The 17,952-nt window shown below is 39.1% G+C and overlaps 2 protein-coding genes across 2 annotated transcripts; both read right to left on the bottom strand.

Annotated features, from left to right (window-relative positions):
* Positions 1-220: 220 nt before the first annotated feature.
* Positions 221-4,802, bottom strand: LOC310963263 (inositol monophosphatase 1-like). The gene is made up of 9 exons (XM_083935990.1): positions 4,655-4,802; positions 3,248-3,329; positions 2,951-3,090; positions 2,757-2,861; positions 2,055-2,100; positions 1,858-1,966; positions 1,426-1,534; positions 608-759; positions 221-436 (listed from the first exon to the last, which is right to left on the bottom strand). The coding sequence occupies exons 2-9, from the start codon at positions 3,308-3,310 to the stop codon at positions 303-305; spliced, it is 858 nt and encodes a 285-aa protein (XP_083792116.1). The 5' UTR covers positions 3,311-3,329; positions 4,655-4,802; the 3' UTR covers positions 221-302.
* A 3,925-nt stretch (positions 4,803-8,727) lies between these two features.
* On the bottom strand, positions 8,728-17,474 carry LOC310963264 (inositol monophosphatase 1-like). Its single transcript, XM_083935991.1, has 9 exons — positions 17,431-17,474; positions 17,017-17,148; positions 15,220-15,353; positions 14,438-14,542; positions 14,146-14,191; positions 13,841-13,949; positions 13,536-13,644; positions 12,336-12,487; positions 8,728-10,616 (listed from the first exon to the last, which is right to left on the bottom strand). Exons 2-9 carry the CDS (start codon positions 17,077-17,079, stop codon positions 10,495-10,497), a joined length of 840 nt encoding a protein of 279 aa, XP_083792117.1. The 5' UTR covers positions 17,080-17,148; positions 17,431-17,474; the 3' UTR covers positions 8,728-10,494.
* Positions 17,475-17,952: the final 478 nt, after the last annotated feature.

The raw sequence follows: 17,952 nt of genomic DNA, 5'->3' as shown, positions 1-17,952 counted from the left end.
AAATATCTGGATGTGGCTCTACAAACTTAAATAGTCATATGCCGGTTTCTAAGCTGTTTCCAAATCCAATCAATATTTTTGATAACAGGAAATCACAGAAGATGTAACCTGGAGGTCACTTACATTGGTGACTGACTTTAATTATTTCCTTTGCTGAAAATGAAAATGTGCAGCCACTGACACAAACGCTGTATGCGAATTAAAAGACAACGCGTGGTGATTATGGCACAGTAACTTTATTCACAACATACAGTGATGTTCTTTTTTCCTCTTGTGTTTACTTTAAATGCATTTTGACATTCTCATTTCTTCTTCTTCTGGATCGGAGCATCGTCCCTCACCACCGGGAATATTTCAATTTCCTTGATGATTCGATCAGCAATAACCTTTGTGTTTGCCGAAATCATCCTTCGAGACATCAAATCGAATGGCCCCCCTAAATTGCCAAAAAACAAAAAGGCTTTATTAAGAGGGTTTCAACAGAAAAAAAATCCTGCTTTTAGTACTTATGTTCTCGTTGATTTATTTAAGTTTGCAAGTCTTGGCACACAGGTTAATGCTGCATAATCACTTGATGCTCTGTGATCAGATTTGAAAGCATACACACCATCAACGTCCAGTAGTACCCCTCCAGCTTCTTTGACTATAACCGCTCCAGCAGCAATGTCCCAGCAGTGGATCCCAATCTCAAAGAAGGCCTCCACTGCCCCCGACGCCACCAGGCACATGTTAGTGGCAGCTGTCCCTGACCCACGGAGCCTGTCAGACACACCAGTTGGAGATGAATGAATACAAGTATGCTACAAAGACCTACAAAGGCAGCAAACAGTAACTATAGATGGAAGGAAGTGGATGAAAAAAGGGTTTTAAATGCCCAGGCTGGCCGGACACACTGTGTAACAAAGAAAAGTTGTAGTTCCTATAAAACAAAATATGCAAGATCCACAAACAAAGTGTTTTATTCCGCCTTTCTTGACCAGTTTTACTAGTTTAAGAAAATAACGTTAATTTTAATTATGCAAGCTAGCTATTTTTGCTCGATCGCAGTCTAATTCATATTCTTATCGAAATGTTTATTTTACACTTACAGATAACGGCTGAAGAAACAGTCAGTCAGCCAGTGTCCATTTAAGACAGTACACTTTATTTTGATTATTTACAGGCCATAGTTTTTACCCCATTCTGGAATTTTGAAGCTTTTACAACCATGATGTAGTTTGTTTAAAGTTAGCTCTTTACTTCCTGCCATTGCATTTGCACTTACACTTTATGTGCTGTGTCACAGAAATGACACATTTCCAAGGCAAAAACAATTTTAATATGGTGAAACAAATGCCGAAGAGTCAGATGCTGTCAATGTTTTTGCTTTGTACGGCAGCACACAGCGTAATAATGAGTTAGTGTGTGCATGTCAAGACCACTCACCCGTGCACTGGGATGCAGAGGATCTTCTGCATGGTGGAGAAGATCTTGGTTACTTTTTCTACGCTCCTGTCAGTTCCATGCTCAGAGATGATAATTGACTTTTTGATATCTGCAGTGACAGTATGCCAAAGGGGTTATTGTATATTTACAGGTGTGACAGTAACTGTATAAGTGCACACACTCAAATATAATACCAGTCAAAAGTCCTCCAGATTGAATGTGTGTAACCTTTCTAATGTAGAGGTTCTACTTGAATGCTTTTATTATGCTCTTAGAAAAATGAAGAAACCTTGAAGTCCTTGATGTGAAAGTAATGATTGTGTAGGGCTATGTTTCCAGGAACTACACATTGCACACATCAAGGCAAATTGTCAAACATTTGAAAGATTCTAAACGTTTGAGTGGTACTGCACAGAAATAGGACAGCGTTACCTGTTACATCAGACACCTGAATCGGTTCATCATCGCAGAAAGCTCCCATCCCCTTCCTTGCTTTGTACATCTTGTCTTCCAAGCAGCTGTACACCACACCAAACTCCAACTGTAAACGGACGTCATTCTTTCAGCTCTTACAGACTGTACGAAGAGTGGATAAACTACTTTTATTGACTGTTGACCATTTGACATACCTCCTTATTGACAGCAAAGGCAATAGACACAGCCACGAATGGGAATCTGTGAAAAAGAAGTTTCATGTACATCAGATCAGGTTTATTAGTAGGGATGGACCAATATGGATTTTTTAGGGCCCATGCCGATACTGATTTTATTTTCATCAGCCTTGGCCGATGACCGATACAGACTGCCGATTTTCTTAAGCCAATATTTGGAGCCGATAATACTTTTTCTCCCTCAATTTTCATCATAGAAATTACACAATGATGATAACAGATGTTATGAGTCTCAATGTAAAAAAAAATGGAACATTTATTGAACTTAAAAGGCGTCTCCGGCAACACCGCATCGGCTTATACCGATACACCTAAAAAATGCAAATATCGACCGATAATATCAGCTGGCCAATGTATCAGCCCTTCACTAGTTATTAGCTTAAAAAAGGTACTTTTTCTGACCCTGTGCATCCATTAAAAGGTGTTTTAAAAGAAGTATAGCAGTAGCACTCTCACGTTTGTCTGTTTTAAATGAAGAAATATGAAAGTGGCGCAAGCTGGCCTGGCTAGCTGTTTCTCCAATTCCAGTCTTTATGTTAAACTATGATCTAACTGTCTCTTATCTCCTGAATTACATTTCTAAATCTTCTTGTAAGTACAGCTGTGGAGTGTGTCTCGTTTGGTTTGATTTACTTTCCTTTAGCAACACTGATGTCTTACCCATGCACGAAGTTTGTGGTGCCGTCCACAGGGTCAATGATCCATGTAGGTTTATCAGTTAAGATACACGGCTGCCCATCCGAGACTGACTCTTCTCCAATGAAACTGCAGCACAGAAGAACCATGACAAATATCAAGATCAAACCCCACAAATACAGGTGTCTAATGTGTGAGTGTGTGCGCGCATGTCTCACCAGTGTGTGCCATCTCCAAATTGTTCTTTTAGAGACCCGATGATGATTTTCTCCACCCTCTCATCAGTCTGAGTGACAAGGTCTACAGTGGAGCTCTTTGTGTTGACCTTTATTTCATCCTCCCCTGCTTTCCTAATTACCTGAAAGAAATGGAATAGGCCTACCATTGGCACATGCTTAGGGATCATGAGGATAAAATAAAGCCCGTTTCATATGTTGATCCTCACAGTATCTTCCAAATTCAATCATCAAGCCCATGTTGCAAACAAGAAATCCATTCAGACAGCTCTTACGTACCGCTCCAGCTGCTCTTGCTACTTGAACAGCAAAGTCATATGCATTCTGCCATGGGTCAGCCATTATATGTTTGTATGAGAGCCTGTGAAATGAATTAAGCTTGTAAAAGTGCAACAATGACTCAAATTTATAAACATATGCAATATTCATTTGAAAAGTAATTTCAGTTTTATTTAAGTTAGTACATGTTTAGTGTAAATGGTGACGCCCCATCTCTAGGGCACCATACTTCTAATCCTGCATGCTTAGCACACTCCTCTTACAACAACAGAGTGAGTTACACAACATTTCCGCAGCTGGCATCTGTCTGCTCTGCATTCTGTTAAAGGGAGAGCTCAGATATTTTGAAGTGGGGTTGTATGTGATACTTATCCATCGTCAGTGTGTTACCTACAGTAGATGGCGGTCAGCACGACCCAGTTTGGAGGAGTAGACAGGACTACCAACACAGAAGCTAAGTAATGTACATCTGTGGCAGGCAGCAGCTTAATGTATTTTAGCCACCTAAAAAATATGGCCCACCAAAAAAAAAACTAAATAATCAATAACAGTTTTAAGTTGTACTCTGTAAGATTTCCATCTAGTATATTGTTTTTCTAAGTTTAAAAACCTTAACTGATCATATGACCCACCAATGAAAGAACTTGTTGCTGCTTTTCCAAGAAATACGATCTGAGTGTCTGTGGTTGACTACCCCGCCCTAAAACCAAATGCAGCTCACGTTTACTGACACTTTTTTCACATCATTCCCCTTCTCCCTTCAGGATTCCCATCAGTGTGAAGCATGTGAAGGCATCACGCACGTGAGAGCTGCCAATCTACTGACGTCAACAGTGGACACAGTTCGGCTTCCAAAGGAACTCTGGGAGATGAGGCACGCCTGCAATTACATCTTACGGCCAAAGCGGCCGCTAGAAACAACATATCTCAATTCTTTCCGACTACAACGTAAGGGGAACTGAAGCAGTTATCTAGGCTCTCGTCAAAGCCACCAGACTCCTTTGGCAAAAAGTCATTTTACTTGGCAGAAGATGGGAGTTGCTTCTCTACTGCTGCCTTGATCAGTTTTTGTTTGTGAGTTTTTTTAGTCATTAACCCTTTTGAAACACCAAAGTCACACAATAACACAAACTAACTAACAGATCGATTTTTTTGAGTCTATGGTTACATTCAACTACAGAGTAGTCTAATAGAAATCAAAAAAATACACTAACTAAACATTGTGTGTGAATCATCATTTTGTTGATGTAGGACACAATGTACCCTCATAAAGAGTTTATGGCGATAAATTACACAATGAGTTATTCGACAATTTTCCATCCACTATGATGACAAGCACAGACCTGTACACTTTTTATACAAACAAGTATCATCTATGCACTGCTTTGAAATCAAAGAAAACCTTACCTTGTGAAGTCAGGTGAGCAGGCTGTCAAAGCTCCAAGATGCTAATGCAACTTCTTTTAAAAAACTTCACTTTAAGTTCCCTCATTGGAGAGATGAAGCAACTAAGAAAAAAAGAAAATCTGGCATGACAGAGTGGGAAAAGTACTAGCACCGCCCTCCTGCGTTTTTTCATAGCAACAAAAAAAAAACATTCCGTGTGCCTGTGTAAGTCAGACCTGCAACAACATGATGTCGCATTTACTGCCCAGTACATCGTGGGTATCAATGAAAGCAAGTGGAAATTTTTAGTGTGTGAAATAATATGGGACACACCCTGCTGTGCATTTGTACTGTATGTGTCACATATGTACATGCAGTATCTGACATGACTAGTATTTAAATGCTGAGAAGTGCAGCAAAGAAAATCCCATATTGTTGATGCCAGCTCAAATTTCATAAATCTGATTTGCTGAGGTGAAAATCTCTTCGGAAACATAAAGTGCTCATTTCCGCTCCTGACTTTGTTTTAACATGGGATTTGGCATGACAAACAAAAGCTCCCGTCAGTTTAATATTTCCTGACAGTTTCAACACTATTGAGCTTTCCCTTTATGACCTTTTATTGTGTTCCACTACTGGAAAATACTTTGAAAGGTCCCATGGTGAGCCAGTGTAGATTACGTGTGCATGCATGCCCATTTCTTTCTGTGCAATGTCCTTATGATGTAAATGAAAGTAAAAACTGCAGATACACAGTGCATGTGCAGGTATCATATCTCACTATAAGGTTAGGTCATGCTAATTAATCAATAGGGTATGAATATCAAATAGCAATACTAGCATGGTAGATAAAAGTAGCCATTTTCACAGTGCAATAAAAGTATACTTTAGTCTAGGATACCACCACATATGCAGTATATGTGTAATGTTTTTGGCAAACGCATGCTCAATCTTCAAGCTACTTCTCTAAAAACACCAGTTGCCTTGCAGGAAGCCCTACCTTGCTGCAAGACGGATTGTTCAATTAGTGGTAAACGCAGCATGTCTCAAGAAAATTGCATTATTTGCGGTTCATTTAAGAAAAAGGGCAACAATACTTGACCGAGGTGAACTAAAAATGATTCTCTTTACAGTTTTTGTGTTACTGAAGAGATAAGATACTGAGTCACACATACACACCAACAAATACATTAGGTTCTACATTGTCTGATACCCTGTTTTGTGTTCTTAGAAAAGCAGAAAGAGTGTGAGTTTTTTTCTTCAGGGGCTCGTTCAGACATGATGTGTATTACCGCAACATCTTGAGGTGTGTTGAAATACCTGTTCTGACTGTTGGCTGTTGCATTAGCACAGACAGGATTGGTATGATACATCGTGTACAGCTGACCCCCTAGACAAGTTAATGATCTTATATGAATCATCACGCAATAGAAATTTTGTTAAGCAATGGCCGAAAACATTTTCATCCTGCTATATGAGTTGCTGGATTCACTAGAAATTCACAAGTCGTGCCGGTAAAATAAACCCTGTTGAACTTCATAGATCAGCATGTGGTATCATGAAGAGCTGGTTTGTTGAAAGTTTTTGTTTGACCGGATCAGTGGGAGAGCAGTTGTCACCCTGTTGTGCACTAAATATAAGGTGCTCTCCAAAATGTTGGGAGACAGGCTGAGGGAAGTGATAGGATAAGCAAAACAAATACATCAGTCCTGCTGTCTCCCTGGCAGGTCTGTTATGAATAATTTATCCAGGATGAGGGATGTTTTGGATGTTTGGTTCCCTGGAATCACAGCTGTAACTGAGGCCTGCCATGATGCTGGAGTTGCTGAAGGTCATTGGTGCATCCTGAAAGATGAGCAGGAGCTTCAGTCGTGTTGTTTCCTGTCTAAAGTCCTTTATAAGTCCTTTTTGAGTTTTGCAGGTATTTGGTCATAAAGTATTTAACAAACTGAAATTCTGACCCGATAGTGGCACTGGAAAAAAAGTCAGCGGATCACCAAAGTTATTCCAGTTCATCCTTTGGGGACAATAAATGTTTCTACCAAGGTTTGTATGAATAAATCAAATAATTATTCAGACATTTCACTGAAAAAAAAAAGTGGATAACTCAGGGGACCATCAACTGTCATGTAGCACAAAACAGGAGCTTGGCCGTTTCAGACAAGTTCTCACGTACAGAAAATAGTCTGTTTGGTTTAGGCAAGGGGTGGCCCTTGTGGGATTAGTGTTGGCCCTTAGTGACAAAAGTTACCGGACCTCACCGTCTATCCATTTAGACAAACAGTATTTGTTGCCATCTTCGTGTAAATCACCCTTTTTCTTTTGGCCTCAGATGTTTGTATTCTTCCAGTTTTGTGACAGCCGCATGATAGAAACGTCATCGACACGTCCACTCGCTCACTGTGAATTCTCAAGACAATGACTTTGTACTAGGATGCTGGCAGGGGTTACACAACGTTTTCATGTCAGATCCAACTGATTCGGACGTTTAATATCCATCATTTCAGATTTGTGTGAAAGGGGATTAAGTCAGAAGGCTTTATCCTCTGGGCACCATGAATGTCTGAACAAAATTATACAACAATCCGTTCAATAGTTTTTGAGACAATTCACCAAAAAACAAAAAATAACTCTTGATGGCCAAAGTCATTAGTCATAACCACACCGCTAGAGTGGTTGCAAAAAATAAAAGGCAATGCATGATAATATGATTGCATAAGAATCCAGGCAAGGCACAGCTCAAAAAGATATATTGGGGTATAGAAACAAAACTGAGAAACAGAACAGGAAGCTAGCATTGTTCAAAAATGTCTACAGAACCACACTGTAAAATCTCCAGGGGAACATTGTTGAGATGTAACAGGAAAACAGTCTTGTCAGCTTGTTCAAAGAACAATGGTTGGTACTTCCTAACAGCAACTAGGACATAAGAGACTTGGTTAATAAAACTCTGTAAACAGGTACAGAAACAATAAAAACCAAAAGACAGGGAAGCGATAACATGAGCAGGTGTAGGTGTAAAAGAGTGGACAGAAGAGGACTTGGCTTTCAGCTGGCTGACTCTGGAAATCATTCCCAACACTGGTGATTACGTCTGAACCCCCTGCTGCAGACTAACAACATGGCCCATTGATTTTTGAGGAGGGGGGCCGCAGCAGTATAAGACCTGGGTTTGCTCAAGTAAAGTGTTTCAAAACCATTTGTTAGTCATCAGCAAACACAAGCTAAAAAAAAAATCGAGACAACCGTCCGTGGAGAGCATTTCATAGAGCACATCAGCCCGGGGGGGCAGTCAACTGCTCTGCATGTGCAGTCCCCTGCAGCACTGACTGAAATGGCAGGGGAAACGCAGCAGAGACTTTTACATGATGTAATGGCTGTGAATGCTTTTATCTCTCTACTAAATCACAACGGTATCAGTCAATGTGTTTTTTTCTAGTCTTTTATGGAGTGACAGAGGCCTGTTTTCTATTTATCTGACTTCCTGTCTGCCACAGGAGACACTTTCTTTCTTCATATTTTCTACTTTATGGATCTTATAAGGAGAGAAGACGTTTATTATTTTCCTAGGTCAGCGCAAATAAGGACATTTATTTATGTTCAGAACACACAGCATTTGCAGGCCAGTGTCAGGATGTCAGGGAGGTGTTTAGGAGTCTTGCTGGAGATTGAATACAGAGGGATTTTCCATTCTCCTATGAAGCTCTAGATAACATCAGATTTCAGGAGATAGGGGCCGGTGTAGCAGCTTTTGTTTTCTCATAGAGGAGGGAGAATAGAAGGAGTCCCAGCAGGTTTCATTACATATCTTTTTTCTATGTCTTCGGTGTAAGGGATGGTTTATTTAAGAATTTCAGAGGGAACAAGCCACAACACTCCCATATTAAGTCATAGAAATTCAGCATTTCTTACAAAAATGTTCAGACTCAGATTTTACATCTGTTGCCAAAGTTAGTCTTCAGTTTATGAGTATAGCCTACATGCTGACGCCTGCCTCTGCAGGGCTTTAATGACATGAATGTATCCATCCGTGGTGTGTCAGGAAGACGCTGGGCAAGAGCAATGGGTATTTATAATGCTCTTTATTGGCTACCTCCATTACATCCTTACAAAACACACTTATAATTTAACACATTTTCAAGAACACTATCATTATATTTCCTGTACATGAACAGAATATTCTGGGTTTTGGCATTATTCCTAAACAGACAATATTCCTACTAAGTTGTTTACATGGCTAAAGAAAATCAATATTCCACCAATATTCCTGTTTACAAAATGGGATTTTTTACCAGTTGTTGGACCGTGCAAGCTTAGCCTCCCTCTGTCATTCCATCAAAGGTTCGATACAAGTAAAGTTCACATTCTTGAAAAGGTTGGCGTTGTGATGCTTGCACATATCCAAAAACCTGCTGCTATGCAAGTCTTTCATAACGTTTAAAAGTAGGTATATGTTTCTTCTTCCAACCAAATGTGGAAGAAGAAACGTACACCTACCAGCCTTGCAAACTGTTGCCTAGTTGAACACACAGACCTGACTGTTAACAGACAGGAGGCAATGAGGTGAATTAGAGTGAGACCTGTATCAAAAATGTGCTGTATCAATTCATGGGCCTCATTCATCAAATGTTCGATTTCTTCTTAAAACCCTTTCGCAGTTTTCACAAAGATTCTGAAATTCACAGATGTTTTCTTAGTTAATATTTGTTCTGAAGAGCACTCTCACACACATTTGAGTGCTGACATGTTTGTGCAAAACAGACAGTTATTTCATTTTCTTCAAATATACATATGTATACCATTACATGATTTTAATTGCAATAACATTTTTAGTATTCATAATATTTTTATTACATTTAGTTTCATTATTTAAAAAAGCAATATGGTCTTTTAAATTAAATAAACACTACCCAAAGTAAATCTGTTTTTAGTTAGTATCTACTATTATCTCTACTAGACGTGGCGGCTCTTTGGGCGTTCACTTCCGACAGAAGTAACTCCATTTCTGAAATGTGAAGGTTTTTTTGGAGTCCACTCTCTGTACACTTGGGCATTCTTGACTTGATTCTCTTAACTTTTCTTTTCCATTTCTGTGTGTGGCTGTTTGCACACGGCCCTGCAGGGAAGCGGAAGAGCATTTATCTATGCCAATTGGGATCACATAGAACGAGCTTTCAACTTATGAGGGAATGTGATTCATCATTATGAGATAACATTATAACAGAGGTACGAACAATTCAGAGGTTCAAGATCACATCATGAATCTGACAGAGACCTTTCTTAACAACAAATGAACTTGATAAATGAGGCCCAATGCTCCTTAACCCTGCCATATCCTGTACGTCTCAATCAGAAAATTCTACATTTGGAATATCTTAATGGAATATGCTGTTAACATAACTCATATCCAATTCAAAATATTGTCATATTTGGAATAATGGTTGAATAATAATGTGCAAGTAAACTCCATCAGTGTACATATTCTTGCATTAACTATAGCACTCACTTGAGATGGCAATTACATTCATTTACTTACTGTGAAAACAAATGTATCCCTAAAATACAGTAACAACGAATATAAAATTCATCATAAACCACATCATGACTGTCTCATTAAGTTACAACAGCGTAAAACCCTGAATCTGTGAATGGCTAAGTGCAGAAACACAACAGTGACTTATCAAGAAAGCAGAAAGAAGGATGAAAGTCTTAAGCGCTGACCGTCTAATAAAGTCTAGAGGACAGTTCTTCAGAGGTAAGTTCATCGCTTTGATTCTTAAGGCAAAGACGGAATCGTGATTTGTTGTTTACAAAACAGTTGGGTGATTAAATAACTGTAACGTTGGTAGAGGAGATGGAATTTACTCGCCATCTGTGTCGTCCCTGCCAACGTCAAACTCGGTTATCTCCTTAGCGATGCGTTCTGCTATTGCTCTGCTGCTGGCGATGATCAGCCTCCGAGACATCAGATCAAACGGTCCACCTGGATGAAAGAGTAAAGAAAAACTAAGTACTGCTGTAATAAAGTTGAGCCTCGCTGTTATTTTTACCTTTTAAAGATCAGTTTTTGGAGCTTTTTATTTGAAGATTCACAGGAAAGGTGCAAGACAGAGAGAGAGAGAGTGGACAACATGCAGCAAAGTGTTAACTGTGTTAAGAACTCAGCCTTAGTTTAAGGGACCCATGCTCTACCAGATGAGCTACTGAGGTGCCCCCAAAGATTGTAAAACCAACATTTAAAACGTGTGTTGTGTTAACCTCAATAAACCTCCTGATGGCCCCTAACAGTACTGCTTCTGTGCTAGACATTTTTCAGTGCTAAAAGATCCACATTTCTCCAGCATTTAAATTCCTCTTTGAATTATTTTGTTGACTAGAGATTTGTAGATTTATGCTTAATTTGTTTTTATTTGAAATATTGTTTGCTCAAGTTGTCCCTGTAAACATTTAAACGACAGCAAAGATGATAAAGGCTAATGTGGCATTTGGAGGTCGTTTCACCTCACTGCTGTTGGCACGCACAGACAATGTCACGGCCTGACACCAGGTAATGTCAGGGCAAATATGCTGCACTGTGCCTGCTGAATAATAAAATTGAATGCATTGCTTGTCAAAGATAGAATTAAACAATACTAATCATGTGGCAATAGTTGAGCACATACTGTATATGCCAGTGGAAATGCACCACCAAAATCAAACAAGCAGAATGATTTCATTTTGAGACGCTTGTGTTGAATTTCCAAGATCGTGATCTCACCCATTTTTAAAATGATGCACTCTGCAGGATCAGATTTTAAGTGGGAGAGCTGATGAGAGAGTTTATAACCTTTGGTTATTGTCCAAGTACGAACGGCTGTGATGGACGAAAGTTTGGAAAAAAAAATAAAAAAAAGATATAGCAAATTAGTTTGTTGGCAGAAAAAAAAAAAAAAAAATGTGCAGGGTTTAGAGTTTAGAACCACTGGGATGAACTACCATTAAAGCCGCGCTGTTGGAAACTGTCAGTCAGCTTTTAGCACTGACCTCATGCAGGCATCCCAATGGAATCTGTGTTACAGCTTTTTTAAATTCTTAAATTTTTAAATTAAGTTTCATAATTCCACCCATGATTCTGTTCAATCACAGAAACTATGGGCCCGACCTTAAAGCTGCCATCAGTCTGCTGGCACACGCTGCTCCCCCCACTTAAAAAAAATACACTTGCCACCGGGCCTGACAACTTTTCTGGGGAAACCCAGCTTACTTTTTTTTTTGCTTACTTAAACACTGTCATTGTCAACTGCGCGGTTTGATTTGAGAAGCAGCTTCCATAGCCTCCTAAATGTCAGCTGTCATGTCAGTCGAAGTGTTGCCCAAATTTACCACCAAATTTCTCAAACCCTGCATCTTCCCGTTTCAAGTACAAAGCCATCAGCACCCCTGCTTTCCCCATCTTCGACTAGGTTTCATGGGCATTTGTGAGCAGAAACAGGGATAAAATCTAATAACAGAGAATTAGTGGCAATAAAAAAATCATAATCAAACATTAATAACTTGTGTTTGTGCTGAAAGAACAGCAGCCCAGTCTCGCTGATTTGTTCTGTAAAAGCAATCTCCAGCATTTTTTCCACAAGTCGATCAACCTGTTGCCCGCTTCCTTCATTTCATCCGGTGACTCAGCAGCCTCTGAGAAGTTTGGCAAAAGAGCTCAAGTCTGACTCACCTGAAATATCCATGATGACTCCTCCAGCTTCAGTAACAACCGCCGCCCCTCCAGCCATGTCCCAGCAGTGGATGCCCATGTGGTAGTAAGCGTCAGCCGACCCACATGCTACCAGACACATGTTGACAGCTGCACTGCCCGGGGAGCGGATTCTGTGGATGGAAACGGGGTGTTAGCTCTGCGTTTGACTACATGTGACACACGGTTAACCTCCAGATGGTTCAGTTTGGTGTGTGTTTGTAAAGGTTTTAAGTTTTAAGATTATTTTTTTTTATGGAATCAAACCCCATATCTGATACTTTTTATGGTTGGCATTGTTTTTGGCATTTATGCTCTGTCATACCTCTAGTTTTTACATTATTAGTAATTAACTCAAATCAAAGGGGCTACACGGTGGTGTAGTGGTTAGCACTGTCGCCTCACAGCGAGAAGGTTCCAAGTTCGCATCCCAGCCTGGGCCTTTCTGTGTGGAGTTTGCATGTTCTCCCTGTGTCTGCATGGGTTTCCTCCCACAATCCAAACACATGAATGTGTTAGGTTAATTGATTACTCTAAGAATTGCCCTTAGGTGTGAATGGTTGTCTGTCTCTATGTGCCCTGCTACGGTAGTACGGTTTGGTTTAGTTATTTGCACTTCTGCCATTGCTGCATCAGGTGGTACACACCTTTACATTTAGGCTGTCCCTTCTTTAAATTGTTGGTGGAAGTGTCTGCCATTCCCATGTTCAAACTGCCTTCCCATGCACAAGAGTTAAAAAGCATGAAAGTAATCCATTGTTTCAATTTCTACTTCTAACTCACTGATGTCAGCCTCTTTCTTGACTATTCACTCACCTACAGCCGCATCAGAGTTTTATAATGTTGGTGCAGATTTAAATGGGGGAAAAAAACATCCCACTGCTAATGCTTCACATTAAAGCATGTTCCACGGGCTAAACACGGGGGCACCTTTACTGTGAAGGAGCCACAGGAAACATGATGTATCGGTCACCAAGGTTAGCACTAGCCACAGCCATTCATTGAAAAAGTATCTAAAATTCAGCATTTACATCATTTTTCATTAGTGGAAAATGTTATTTTTCCTGCTGTTTGATGGACTTTGGCTGCACGGTAAACTGATTCAGCAGTCACTCTTCTGTTGCATTTCTGATGATGATATTTTTATTTATTTATGATATTTATTTATACTATGATATTTACCCGTGCACAGGGATGGTGAGGATGGTCTTGACGTTGGCCAACATTGTTTTGAAAACCTCAGGATTCTTCTTGAAGTTCATTTCTGTCAGTACCAGAGATTGGCTAATATCTTGGATGAAAACACAACAAACGACAGGCTGTTTCCTCCTCTGCAAACACACATTCACGGTTATAAATGTGCTACAGTCTGAGGTCTCAGTTTCAGTTCTGCTGTTGAGCAGAATATCTGGCTATGATGCTGCCTCCACCTGGTGGATTATTTGAAAAGTGCAACACTGAAGCCTGGTGTGATTATCAATATTTACCTTTTTGCCCAGACACTTTGATAGGGTCTCCATTGCAGAATGCTCCTTTTCCTTTGCGTGCTGTGTACATTTTGTCCTCGATGCAGCTGTAGACAACCCCAAACTCTATCTGAGGCAGAGAAACAGCACAGAAAACACCAGTGAAGACTGTGGTGTGGTAGGAGGGCCAATAATAGAACAACAGCAATATAAAAAGGAAAAAACACTCATCAGAAATTCACTGGGTTCAGGGGAATTATTATGGTAATGGTTCTTTTAATCAAGATGTTAGACAAAAAACATGTCTCACAAACAATAAAAACTACCTCTTTCTTCACAGTGAAGCCGATTGATACAGACACAAATGGAAACCTGCACAAAAGAAACATACATTGTAATAACATTCCTTTAATGAACTCCCTTTCGGTTTAAGTTCAGAGGAATCAATTTCTATTATCAGTTCAGTTTCATCTACGTTGTCTAATTATCCGTGACAGAGAGGACAATCCAAGAGAGAACCTAATTAAAAGATAAAAATAGATAAAGAGCGACAAAGATAAAACAGAGCCAGTGCTGTATCAGGTTTCTATCATACAGTATTAAAGCTCGGGGCAGTACCTGTGAACAAAGTTGGTGGTGCCATCAATAGGGTCAATGATCCAAGTGGGATTGTCAGATAGGACACTGGGAGCACCTGCTGCTACGGACTCTTCGCCTATGAAGCTTCAAAATCAGACAGAAAAAAAAAAAAACAATTCTCATCCATGATACTATTGCACTGGATACTGTTTACAAGAGTCCATAATATGTGAGATGAGGTGCAGTTTCCCTCACAGCCAAAGCTTCCACTGAGGTCATGTCCAAAGCATTTTCCCTTCGATTTGAGGCAATTTTAACATCCTGTAGCAAGTTAAAATTTCTGCAGTTATACTATATTTGACAGATATTTGACAGGCTGTATTTTAAGACTGAGTATATTTCCTTTTAACTACTTAAGAAAAAAAAATATAAATAGGGATTCAGTATTTCCCCCACCAGAATGTATTGTAGGTTGTAGAATAACATTAAGATCCAAATTATTAGAACATTTGAACACTTTTTTGGCGTTTGAATAATTGTGTGTTTTGGTCATAACATCAGTACTTTATTGGCTACAACGCAGCCAGGGTTAGTAATAAGAGCAAGAGTGTGAATGTTCTTCTTAATACATAGTAATTATAGGAGCTAACAGCCATATAACAAACAAAATTAGCAAAGTGAAATGAAGCATTAAATACCACGATAAAGTGTTGACAATGGTAATAGGGACCCAGCTTTGATGCACTGAATAAAAATACACTGATAAATTATTCTTCCCTTCACGTCCTACTGTCAAATGTCCATATTTGCTAGTCATTTACCTGTGAGTGGGGTACTTTTCCTTGATGGAGGATATAATAAGCTGCTCTACTTTCTGATCCGTCTCGGTCACCAGGTCGACTGGTGAGCTCTTCTGCATGACGGCGATGTCCTTCTGGAGCGCCTCGCGGATCAGCTGGCAGAACCACAACAATGACAAACTCAGAGGGGATTGTTTGGATGACTGACTACATCTGCTACTTTAATTAAGCCTAACGGGATGTGTGTTATGGTTACATACGTCGGTAATGATGGGTCAGGGATGATTAGAGTGTAAACCCCAACATCTTTCTTAAGTCTTTCTTTAGTACACATTACTGTAACTTTCTTTATGCCCATTTTGTACAAGGTGTGTGTGTACAAAGGTAGGTAGATAAGATAACTCTTCAAGCCTCAGATGGAACTGAATGAGTGAGCTTCTCAATATAATACAGCTGGATGACAGTTCAACTTTAGAGAAACACACTGATAATATAAAATAGGAACTTACGGTAAACTTCATGTTTATTTTTTAACTGCTTTCTCTGTGCAGCAAGAAAAAGCCTTGTTCAGTCTACTTGATACCGTCATTCATCTAGTATGTTTAATTTATAATGATGTATTGCAAACTTTAATTTAAAGATGTTAATAGGGTAGACCTAACCAACAGGTTCATATGTTCCTTCCATAGACTGTATAAAACAGGTACCTTCTCGTCTTTAAAGCCATTTTTGGTAAATCTTCTGTCGACCTCCTGTTTCTAAAAACTCTCTGATCCAATTATCAAAATGGATAATCTCAAGAGTTGCCTGTGTGTGTTTTTAATTCAGAAAGACTTCAGTTTTGTACTACAAACCTTCACCTTAGAATATTTTACAAGATAGGCTGTTTTTGTTATAAGAATGTACCAGAAAGTAATATTAATATTATAATAAAAATTAGAGAGGATTCTATTCCTTTTTTTCTTTTCCGATAGCTGAATTTGAATATCATACGATACCAATAACCGATCAGATACCAGTGTGATTAAAAAAAATGAAATTATATAATTATTATTTAATTAAAAAAATAGTATTGTTCATATAATTATTATTTAAAGTCATTTATTCTGTTATTATGCGTATGATATGATTGCTATCGTTGTATGAACTAGCTCAGGTTTCTATAACATTAGGTTCATTCATTCACAATGTAAATAAAGTATAATAAATAAGATTTCTTTCTTGGATAAATTATGTGAAATCGGATCAATGCAGACTTGCATACTCGCCAAAACCAATACCAGCATTTCAGGCAGTATCAGAGGCAAATACTCTGATAAAATAACATATATCCTTCAACAATAATCATTTTGGAGTTAGACTTCTTCAGACTAACATGTCTGAGTAAAGTATAGCTACTGACACGCATTCCCTCTTTGTTACAAATTTAAGAGACTCAAAACATCGTTCAAGTTCAGTTAAAAACTCAAAAAGAATTGGGCTGAATTTGTATCTGTGAAAATGAAATGTCCCTAATAAAATAACATTTAGTACATAAACTGTAATCATCAGATTCAAATTCATGTAACATGATATTGAATCTGATGTTTTAAATAGACAAACTCTCCGTTTCATGGCTTTCAGGGCCCTTGTCATTGTGCTATATGACTGTTTCCAACTGTATCCTCTAATTGATTGTAGATGTCACTGTTGTTTTTTTTATCATGTACCTGCAAGTTACTGCTACTGTGATACAGATAAACATGGATGCAATACTAAGCCAATGTTGTACCACCAGTCAACAACACAAACAAAGTGATGCCCGCACTACTAACTCACCTTCCCAGCCTTTTTGGTGACCTCCACACAGTGATCCATACACTCTTGCCAAGGATCACCCATGTTGATATAAAGGATGAGGAGCAAGCCAAGTTATATTCCCAGATAGTCACAGATTCACACCTTTAGCTCCTGTTGGGAAGAAGCGACAGTAAGGATTCACTCACATTCAAAGTAGCATTTCCATTTATAAAAGTGGAGCGACGGTTCTGGCTGGAAACACACATCAGGAAGCTGAAATAGCGCTCTATGCTAGTTAGCTTTAACACAAATAAACTGACCCTGAGCATAATGACAACAACGGCTTTAAGCATACATTAGCATGTTAGCCAGGTAGCTATGTAATGTCTCACTTAACGTTGTAATTAACTACGGTGATAAGAGTTTCAATGGGCTTCAGCTAACTCGACCCACCTCCAGTCACAGTTACAGTCACAGATACAGACTGACTTCACTTCTCACAGTGTTGACGTTAAGCTAGTTTATAGGAGGGCAGGACTATAAAGGCAACTCTCACTCTCATTGGTCAATAACTGCCGCCTGGATGTGAACTCGCCGCTCTCATTGGCTTAGACTCCCATTGGCTAGATAGCGTCATCCATACAGGAAACGGACATGTTTTCCTTGTTAGCATCATAAACATTGGTTGTCAGCAGCAGAAGAAGAGGCAGTAACAATGGGTGATTTCCGCAAATGTAGGTTTATATCATACCATGTATAGTTTGGCTCTGCAGTGTATTGATATTTTGTATTTGCTCTCTCTCTATAATTGGTGTATAACTTATCTAGTAATCTCTACAGTTACACTCTCCTACTTTGTAGTGTAGTGCAACTGCTGCACACCAATTTCCCTATAAATTAATAAATAAACATGTTATAACTTGTCTTTATCTTAAATAAATCTGTGGGTGCTTATTTTACAGCCCAGCTGTCACA

This window comes from Echiichthys vipera (assembly GCF_963691815.1).
Source record: "Echiichthys vipera genome assembly, chromosome: 21".
In the NCBI taxonomy this organism is placed as follows: domain Eukaryota; kingdom Metazoa; phylum Chordata; class Actinopteri; order Perciformes; family Trachinidae; genus Echiichthys; species Echiichthys vipera.
This window is presented reverse-complemented; position numbering and strand designations above follow the sequence as displayed.